This window comes from Mus pahari, chromosome 22 (genome assembly GCF_900095145.1).
Source record: "Mus pahari chromosome 22, PAHARI_EIJ_v1.1, whole genome shotgun sequence".
Classification (NCBI taxonomy): domain Eukaryota; kingdom Metazoa; phylum Chordata; class Mammalia; order Rodentia; family Muridae; genus Mus; species Mus pahari.
In genome coordinates, this window is record NC_034611.1 from 18,822,693 (window position 1) to 18,833,800 (window position 11,108).

Consider the following 11,108-nt stretch of genomic DNA (forward strand, 5'->3'; position numbering starts at 1 on the left):
GTAGCAATAAGCAGGATTTAAAAAGAACAGCGTCTCCAGTGAGGACGCATTTAAAGAGACAGGTGAACACCATGACCGTGGCTACCAGGTGCCCGGGCCCACGCTTCCTCCTCTTACCCTCAACTTCCAGTTTGCAAGTTGATGTGACGGTGGCAGGTGCCACACTGAGACATCTCAGCAAGCACTCCTTCCTGGTTAGCAGTCTGTTCCTTGCATTATTTTTCTCCCAAGATCGAAAAGTCCCATCTCCTATATCTAGTAGCAATCACATACAGGATTAAATGACCAGCCAGTCATGAAAGCATCATTCTTCCCATAAAGCCTTTGTAGGAGAGGATTTTAAAGATGTAGCCATCTTGTACAAATGCTGAAGAAAATCCAACAAAGGCAATCCAAGTACCACGCATACCAAGGCCATAAAGCTACCATAAAGCCCATGGCGGCAGCAAACATGATAGCCAGCTGTGTCTCTCTGCTGGCCTTGTGATCTCATAGGATGGTTTCCTCTTCAGTTCATGGTTGTAGTTGTTCCACAAAGCATCTTTAGGTCCTTGCATTGGGAAGTGAGCTAACTACAGATGTGTTTGTTCGTTTGTTTGTCGACTTAAAATGTGTTCTTCATCATGTTTCTCCACTTTTCCCCCATTGAAAGGAGCATCCTCTTAGCTTGTGAGGATGAAGGACTGAGAAATTCTGAACTTCTGTCCTATTAGCAATTCACTCCCCTTTATCTCTTTGACAGACTTACTCCCTGACCAGTCCATGCTCCCCTGGTCCTGCACACAGAGATCCGGTTCCTTCTGCTCCAGTCTGTTCTCCAGCTGTGAGAACAAGCTCTCATTCTCACCTGCACATCCCCGTAGCTTTAGCTTATTCAGCACAATGCTGGGACCCAGCATGCAGGAGTTCTTTTTTTTTTTTTTTTAATTTTTTTTATTATCATTATTTTCTTTATTTACATATCAAATGCTATCCCGAAAGTTCCCCTATACCCCCCCCCTGCACCCCTGTTCCCCTACCCACCCACTCCCACTACTTGGCCCAGGCCTTCCCTTGTGTTGGGTCATATAAAGTTTGCAAGACCAAGGGGCCTCTTTTCCCAATGATGGCCGATTAGGCCATCTTCTGCTACATATGCAGCTAGAGACACGAGCTCAGGGGGTACTGGTTAGTTCATATTGTTGTTCCACCTACAGGGTTGCAGCCCCCTTCAGCTCCTTGGGTACTTTCTCTAGCTCCTCCATTGGGGACCCTGTGTTCCATTCAATAGCTGGCTGTGAGCATCCACTTCGGTGTTTGCCAGGCACTGGCATAGCCTCACAAGAGGCCGCAATATCAGGGTCCCTTCAGCAGAATCTTGCTGGCATGAGCATTAGTATCTAGGTTTGGTGGCTGTTATGGGATGGATTCCCGGATGGGGTAGTCTCTGGATAGTCCATCCTTTCATCTTAGCTCTAAATTCTTTATGCGGGCCTGCTGTTGGAGTTCTCAGAAAGTCAAAGGCAATCCTTTAACATCCCTGCAAGTGTGCTACTCCTCAGAGTAATGATATGGAGTCTGCCTTCTCTTATTTTTCCAGAAGCATTATTTTAAGTTACAAGCTCTAAATGAGGGTTAGAGACATAGATCAACAGGTAACGTACTTGGTATACAAGGATGAGGACCCGAGTTCCCATCCCCGGAATCAACAAAAATGCCAGACTTTGTAGCATAATGCAAGTATGTCCGCTATGGACCTGCATACACACACACACACACACACACACACACACACACACACACACACGTGGGTGCGAGGGTGCACGGGTGCAGTGGGTTGAGATAGGGATTAACACACACAACTCATATCAAGCAGCCTAGCGACCATATGCCTAACTTCTCAATACAGGACTTTCTGTTCACTTTTTTTCAGGTGTGCCAACAATGTTTCCGTAATGATTTGATATTCTAGCTAGTTCAAAGTCTTCAAGTGTAGCATTTTGAATGCCATCCAGGGAAACACTGGCTCTCTTCAGATCCTGAAGCAGCACTTGGTCTGTGACAGCATCAACTAAGGTATCACCCAAAGGACAAATTCTTCGCTTATGTATATTGTCCAAACTGTTGCCCTCTGTAATGACTCTAGCTTTCCTTCACAATATTCCATTACAATGTACAGGGTTGTATGTATGGGTCAATAGGTCATAGCAACCTATTATCTTGCTATGGATATCTTGCCACTGGCCAAAGGAGTGCAGTCCAATGCTCTAGTAAAGGGTGGCCTCGTCCTCTCCCTGGGTCACACATCTTGCTAAAGCCCAATTACCTATACTGCATTGAGACTGCCCCATTGCCAAAAACAACAGCCACTGGTCAACTAACATTCAAGCCTAACTATCCACTACCTAACTGCCTAACTGCCAACTATCAGTATCCAATGGCCATCAGTGAACAGACTAAACCCTTGAATTAAGATACGACTTTTTTTCTCTATATATTTTTAAAGGGCGCTTATTAGACAATTCCATATTGTTCTCTTTACTCTGTATCACATCTGCCTTTCTATTTGTTTCATTAAAGACAGAACAAATGAAACACTGCACAAATCACTATTCTATATCCCAAAACATACGACTATGGATTTCAATAAAGTCCAGGAAGTGTAATTTAAGAAAATTATTTCCAGTCACATGATTCAACTTTCCTAAGTGCTGAATTCTTCACATTCAAACCTCGTTACAGAATACCAAGATTTGAGTTCCTATGAATCATTTTGATGTCACTGAACAATGACTAGGTATCAAATGTCAGGCTAAGCGTTCCTTATGGATGAAGATAGTAGTGTAGGCAACACTGATCAACACTAAGTATGCCTGTGGGTGACAGACATCCACTCCAAGGAGAAACTAAGGTGGTGAGATGCAATTACCAAAGCTCATTCAATATCTGCATTGTCTCATTAAAACCCCAACTAGTTTGATAAGAGTCATAGCATGTTTGAACAGAATGTTGCATGGCACACTTCTTGGATATGATTCTCCTTCCTCCAAGAACTTGAAGCATATACAGATGACTCCTTGGAGGTGCCTACGTTGGATCCCAGATGTATATGTGCAACTACTAAGAGGTTTAAGATGAACCCAAAGTCTTTCTGTGTCAGCCTCACAAACAGCAGCTACCAGAAATGAGGAGTATAAACTCACCAGGTGCCTGGAATCCTAGATGAGATCCACCTCTCCGTGGACAACAAGAACCACCTACTATAATGTCTTTTATGTACACACAGCCTGAGAGCAGGCATATCTAGCTAATAAAAACTGGAAGCAGCTAATTCTCAAGGTAGATCAGTTGATTACTGTAGACACTCATTTTGGTTATCTCTGGAAACGTGTGTGTATACACACGTGTTGACTTAGGAATGAAGCAGAGTGGGCAATAGATAGAAGTCTGAGATGCCATCCTTCCCTCATGGCAGACATCAGAGAGTGTATAGGTAGAACTAATGCTGTAATCCAGAATATAGAGACATGGATCACTCGACTTGCTAGTTCTGCATATCTAAGATTCAGTCACAGAACACAGTCTAATATGGAAAGGTAAAAAAAAAAAAATGAGGTGGGGCTTTGAACAGGAAAGAGCTTTTTATAGGTCAGTCGTGGTTCTGTGTCTTTGAGACCTGAAGCACAGCGGAAAAAAACAAAAAACAAACAACCAAAAAAACTGACTTTGAAATGTAGGATGTCAAGTTGGGCACTATCTACAAATCATGGCTCCTATAATCTTGCCTCCTGATACCCAATCACAAAGGTGTCTGTGTGCAAAAGAAGTAGAGGCTGAGCAATCACAGTTTCCCCAGCCATAGCGGCTGGCAGTTTACAGAACCCCAGGCCATCCTGCTTTGCTCCTTTGCAGCTTTCATTGAAAGAGATATGAAAGGACAGAGGAACACAGGTCTCCACGCTCAGTAAGAGTAGCTACAATAAAGCTGACTTGCTGCATATTACTCTCGGTAAATCTACAAGACGCATACAAGATAAATGAGAAGAAGGGGTACAGTGTTTCTTAGAGTTCTGTGGAGTGTTCCAGAACTTCGGAGCTAATTGACCAATAACATCCTTAAAACTAGGCAGCTGCGCAGACAATTCACTCAGTAGTTAGAACATTTTTTTTTTTTTGCAGTATATGTGTGGTGTCTGTATATAGACACATGCAAATGCACATGTATGCGCACATGCATTTGAAAGCTTGAGGTCAGCACTGGGTGTATTCCACAGTCTGTCTTCACCTTAGTTTCTCAGTTTCTCTCAATGAACCTAGAGCACACAGACGTGGCTATACCAGAGCCAGGTATCCATCCATCTCTACTTGCGCTAGTGCCAGAGCTATTAACACACGTCATTGTGTCAGGCTTTCACATGGGTGTTAGGGATCCGAACTCAGGTCCTTCACTGACGTTGCCATCTCCTCAGGCCCAATAATTTCTGCCCCCACATTACTCTCTTGTGTGGGATCCATAGCACTCCGAGGAGCCCGCAACACTAAATCATAGAGCCATCGCACTGAGTTAAAGTGACTTGAAAAGCCACATACAGAGAACACGCCCGTATCTATCAGGTGGGTTACTGGTTATGAAGGGGTCTCTCCACTCCTAGAGAAAAACTATAGACAGGATTTCACATCCTCAATACAAGAAGGTGCTGATCCCACATGGGCATGCCGTGGGCCACAATATCAGGTCCCCTTGGGTTGCTTGACCTAGGTTCCTCAGACACTCAGAAGGCAAGTGTGACCGGACTAATGCCAGAAACGAGGACACCATCATTCTCAAGCAGCACCTAGGATGGAATGATAAGAGACCTAACGTCTACCCGAGTCTTCCAGGCCCCAGGGTGAAAAGTCCCTTTCTCCACAAGCTGAGTTCTGAGGCTCCAGGTAGGAGTGGAGAAAACGCAAGAATAAGTACTTCAGCTATATTCATTTTAGTGCTTAACGAGTTTCCTAGGAGATCCAACTCACCTTATAGCCTTCTGTTACAGTATCCTCTGTCCTATGCGTCGCTAAGGACCCTCTATGGACCTTTCTATCCCAAAGAAGAAAACAGCTTGGTGAGCACTTACTGTTCGCTGGACACTACTCTAAGTACAGTGCGGATTACCCCCATTAACTCTCCTATCAGCTCCGAGAAGTACAGGGCGCTGTGGCATAAAGTAGTTAAGGAATGCCGTTCAGGGGAAAAACCGAGAATGATCGACTTCAGAGTCCAGATTCTCACATTAGGACTTTATTCATATAATAGTGAACATTCCAGTAGTACGGGCGCTAACCTTGGGTTCCCCTGAAAGCTGACGACCCTGACACTTAAGTGTTTACATTCTCTTGTCCAAAAAATGGTGTCATGCATTCCTCATCTGTCCTGATAAATTTTCTTGCTTCCTCTGTTACATTATTTTATCACCATGAAGAAATATTAAATGGAATGAAATCTTGATGATCTTTACAGTTTTTTTTTTTTTTTTTCTGCAATCATGACTGAGAGTCACTCATGGACCGGGATATTCTGTATCCTGCCATATTCCGTGTGTGTGTGTGTGTGTGTGTGTGTGTGTGTGTGTGTGTGTGTGTGTGTGTGTGAGTGTGTGAATAATGTCTCTACCAAGGAGTTCTGTTAAACCCAGCAGTCAAAACTGAACTTGCTCCAGGCCCACCTGCTCACTCACGAGCCTCACCGCAGGCACTGGTTCATTCTGAAACACTGGACCAAGTCTGTTTCTGCCTGAGCTCCTAGGCTGCCCATCTGTAAGTCCCACCCTTCATCATGGCTTCTGTCTTTACTCACACTGCCCCAGTTCAAGCTGGAACACAGCACCAACACCTTTGCCTTGACAGTTCCCTACCAGGTCTCCTGTTCATGCAATGGCTTCCCCTCACCATGTCTACCTTCCACCTGCTACCTGCATTACTTACTCTGCAGCCCAGCCACAAGCTAGGAGGCATTTCCAGCCCTCTGATTCTCAGTGTATTATAGGGAAGCAGGGATAATAGAAAAGCCGCATAGAAAAGCTTGACTTGGGCTGGTGAGATGGCTCAGTGGGTAAGAGCACCCGACTGCTCTTCCGAAGGTCCGGAGTTCAAATCCCAGCAACCACATGGCTCATAACCATCTGTAACAAGATCTGACTCCCTCTTCTGGAGTGTCTGAAGACAGCTACAGTGTACTTACATATAATAAATANATAAATCTTTAAAAAAAAAAAATTAAAAAAAAAAAACAAAACAAAGAAAAGCTTGACTTCCATGCAAAGTAGGAACAGAATGGGTTAGGCTCACTCACAGATGCGCTGTCGCTGAACAGGCAGATCTACTTTATGGTTTCTTCTCAACATTGCAAGGGAAAACCACCTTTCTCAAGCCCACGGGGTATGTTCCTTACTTATCTGACATGGTAAAGAATTACCTGTTGGAAAACAAAGACTGAAACTGGGCAGAACAAGGATCCAGCCATATTCCCCTGACCCTGACCAGTGTTCCCTAGTGAGGCTTGTAAGATCATGGTCTGTGGTCACCAGAGTTAGAGCAATACTCTCCATGGGAAATGCACAGCTTCCCAGTGCAGGGTAAATCCTATCCAGGACAAAAGCAAGAGCATGCATGGTACTGGAATTCTGTTTTCTGGCAATGTAGCACACAGTAGGACAGGTGCAAACAAAGTAGCCTCACTTCATGGAACCTAAATTAGAAACAGAGTGTGACACTGCTTCCCCGTATAGTCCCAGATCCTTGCAAGGCTAACACAGGAAGTTTACAAGTTCAAAACTCGCCTGGGCTATACAGAAATTTTGAGACTAGCCTACACAACCTAAGAGAGTCCTTGTCTCAAATAACTAAAGGACTTGAGATGACTCTGTGTGTGTGTGTGTGTGTGTGTGTGTGTGTGTGTGTGTGTGTGTGTGTGTTATGCAGTAGAACAGTTGCCTGGCACACACCAGGTCCTGGTATTGACTCTTAGTACTGAAGGCAAAAAATTCATAGGTTAAGAAAAGAGGATGAAGGTGTGCGTTTCTTTATGATTTTGGACAATATGTTTGTGGCAATTTTAAATAACATATGCTAATTATATCATGCAAAGTTTTAAAATACTTCAAAATAATGACAATCTAGAGAAGAATTCATCTCCATTTTATTGCTTTTAAGCAACATTGCACAAAAGACATATTTTCAGACAACCCACCCCTGTTGCATAGCATGGCACATATTTGTAGAGACAAGGCTCATTAATTAATTCACATATTGTTTTTTTATCAAAGTATCTGAAGTTGGTCACAATGAACCCTCACTTCCCAGAGTTCTGAAAAAGATTATATACAGAAGTTCAGAGAAAATGATTTCAGCCATTTACCAGTAATATGTCACTTCTAAATCACACTAAAAAAAAATGTGGCTTTATAAAAAGTAGTGTTCTACAACTTGCAATATGAAGAGTTTTAATATAATTCAGTTTTAGCTCTATAGCATACATATCACAGCTTTAAAAGTTATTGCTTATTGACTTAACTGAGGTGCCAGCAGGTGGATATCAGTGCACTGTGGTCACAACATTCAATCATAAAACTTATTCTGATTTTATCCTTGAGAAAGGGGAAAAAATCACTTTACCTTAAAACAGTGTTACCATAATCAAGAGCTGCCCCTGGCCCACAAAAGAAATAGCCTTATCGCGTTGTTTAAATGGCCGGTGGCTCTCCTCAAACTACATGTCAGCTAGCTGTCTTCTTTGCTAACAAATCAAATTTTCATCATAACACTATTCTTAGCCACAAACCACACTAAAAATATAATCAAACCACCAGTGTACAAAGGAAGAGGCTCATCCCTTGGACGCAGCAGCAAACTTTGGGCTCAGTGGCTGCTTCTCATACACCCTGAATTCCCTCAACCTGAGGGGATCACAGACTTCACCTAGTGAGAGCCCTGAGCAGACACCAGGGCTCAGCGGGTGGTACTCATTTAGACCAAAGCAGGGCAGTCCTTAAGCTATACGGCAGTCATTTACATAGCTGTCTGAAATGTCAATAAATACTGACTGGACTACAGTGGTGATATGATTGATCTAACATGCTGAAGCACGAGGTCGTGTATATTTTGCAGGCTACTGTCTACTGTGTCCCCACAAGGCATTTAATTTTCTCCTTACTTTGAAAAGCATATTAGTGATCTTTGCATCATGAACCAAAATATTAAGTTTTCAAATAAACCATCTAAAAACTATAAAAAAATAAATAAATAAAAAACTCAAAGCCAGTGCTGTAACATGTCCACATGAAGCTAATGTGAACAATCCCAATCCTGAGAGGAATATCAGTACAGATATACACGACTCCTACCCTCTCAGCATACCAGGGCCCTGCTTACAGATGTCGCAGAGCTACCTAATACAAGGTGCCACAACGGCTTCAAGTCCCGATTAACAGTGCCCATACACGTCAGTTCAACACAGTTAATTCCAATTATTAGTAACATATTAAAACCCTGTCAGGACAGTTTTTGCTACATCATCAATGTAATTTACCAAGTCTTCTCTGAAAAATACACATAAACATAGAAAAACTAAAGCTGTACCACAAACAAAAAAGAAACCCAACCGAGCCACAGATGCTCTCAAACAAGGACGAGCAGGAATGCAGAGTAACATGTGATTTCAAAAGAAAAAAAAAAAAAAAAATTCACTAAAACGCCACTGTCATTCACTCTAAACATCTTTAGTGTTCATTCCCAGAGATCTTGATTTGCCAGTAACTACATCACAAGATCTACCACAGCCATCTTTTGGAGCGTATGATTAGTCTGGTCCTCCTGTGGTAGTGGGGGCAGTCTTTTTGAAGCTTTAAGTATCTGTAAAAATAAGGGGAAATCTAAATTAAAGGACCAGTCAGGCAGCCCATGAAACTGCTTAATTTTCATACTACTTAAAACACACACACACACACACACACACACACACACCACACCAGCTGAAGGAAATGTTTGCGTCTCTTTTTAAGGCTAATGTGGAAAGAGAATAACTTAACACCCCAGAAGCCTCTGGTCCTTGCTTGACAACGCTGTTCACTGAGGTCTGGGACTCTTGCGACTATCTTAGAACACCAAACGGAGGGAACTCAGGGTTAAGGGAAGCATGAGCACGAAAGCGTCTTCTCCTACCAATGACTTGAAAGAAATACAAAGCAGAGTTGGTGTTTGAAAACCAAGAACATGAAGAATTTTCAAAGATATTTATGTGGCATCTAATGTGCAGGCTGGGGAGTTGCCTCAGGGTTTAAGAGTCCTTGCTTTTCTTCCAGGGACACAGGTTTAGTTCCCAGCACCCATGTTGGGCAGCTCACAACCTCCTGCAATTCCAGCTCCAGGGGATCGGGTACCCTCTTCTGGTCTCCCCGGGCACCTGCACATATACACATAAATTTTTTTTTAATCATTAAAAAAATAAAAGAGAGAGAGTAACTTTATGTTAATCTTCATTACTGTTAACAAGTGTAAGGTATTTTAAAGCAAGTAAAATCCATTAGTATCCAATTTTAGACATATATCTTTGCTCCGTATTTTAGTGTGTGGTTTGTTTCACTGAATAAAGTTGGGTCCATATTCAATACTGGGTAAGAAATGGGGTGGCTACTTCTAATGGTCCAGGCAAATGCTGATAGAGCTTCTAAAGTCAGAGTACCATTTAGGCTTCGATGTGCTTCCCATAAACCCATGTGTCCGAAATTTAATATAAAGTCATATGGTAGAAGAGGTCAGCAGGTCAGGGACCTCTGACAGAATTAGTGTGATTTGAAAACAAGGAGAGAGGGCCACACTCTAAGGCTTTCCTAGACTCACACATTCACTCTGACAGGAAGTAGTAAAAGGGTTCGTCACCAGAGGCCATGGACATGCCGATACCATGTGCATGGACATTCTGCAGAACTGTGAGCTAAATGCATGTTCTTTAAAAATTAGTTAAGGCATTTTATGAGTATGCCATTATCTGTGCTGGCTGGCTATTGTCAACTTGACAGGAACCTAGAAATAGATTGAGAGAAGGAATCTTAATTGAAAAATCTGTCCAAAAGCTTGGTCTATAGGCACATATCTATTGTCTTGAATAGGGACTGATGTGGGAGGGCCCAGCCTACTGTGACCAGTGCCATCCCTGGGCATGTGGGCCTGGAGTGAATAAGAAAACGGACAGAGCAAGCCACAGGAAGCAGGCCAGCAGGCAGTACTCTCTACCTGCTTCTGTTGTGTCTCTAGTTCCCATCTTGTCTTCCCTTGATGATAGACTGTAATGGGTAAAGTGAAATAAACCCCTTTCCTCTCCAAGTTGCTTTCAGTCATAATGGTTTATCACAGCAACAGAAATGCTAAAGACACTACCTACCATCCACCATCTATCTATCTATCCATCCATGTATTGGCTATCCCTATTTAGCCAAATCAAAACCCAAGCTACTATAAGCAAGAACTGTTGTTATTCATATAGAGCACCTAAAAAGTATCTGCGTACCTTTATATATCCAACAAAACTCAGTGTTTAATAACCACTGAAAAACACATACAAGAATAGAGCTGCCTCCTTTATATAGTAGCCAAAAAAGTAGAAATAATTATTATATCTGTCAAACTCAAAATGATAAAAACATCATCATATGTTCATAGAAAACACCAAAGAAAACACATGGTGGGACTCATGGCTCTAGCTGCATATGTAGCTGAGGATGGCCTAGTTGGTCATCAATGGGAGGAGAGGCCCTTGATCCTGTGAATGTTATATGACCCAGTATAGGGGAATGCCAGGGCCAGGAGTGGGTGGGTTGGTGATCAGGGAAGGGGGGACAGGATAGGGGATTTTCAGAGGGGAAACTAGGAAAGAAGATAACATTTGAAATGTAAATAAAGAAAATATCTAATAAAAAATTTAAAAAAGAATAAACAAAACTGAATATCAAGGAAAAAAAAGATTAAATTACTAGACTTTACAACAAAGTAATTGAAGCTCACAGATGTTATACTGAACAGGAACCAGTCACAAAAACATCTCTCTCTCTCTCTCTCTCTCTCTCTCTCTCTCTCTCTCTCTCTCTCTCTCTCTC

General features: G+C 42.5%; 1 protein-coding gene across 18 annotated transcripts in view; it reads right to left on the minus strand.

The window, feature by feature from the left end:
• The window catches only part of Asph (aspartate beta-hydroxylase), a 210,658-nt gene that overhangs the window by 106,500 nt on the left and 93,050 nt on the right, over positions 1-11,108 (minus strand). For 3 of the 18 annotated variants that reach the window (XM_021221965.2, XM_021221967.1, XM_021221968.1), the window contains exon 14: positions 7,135-8,868. The exons of the other annotated variants lie outside the window; for them this stretch is intronic. In XM_021221965.2, coding sequence (XP_021077624.1) covers positions 8,861-8,868 — 8 coding nt within the window. In that variant the 3' untranslated portion in view covers positions 7,135-8,860. Of the gene's footprint in view, positions 1-7,134; positions 8,869-11,108 lie in introns of those variants that run through there. 18 annotated transcript variants of the gene reach the window in all.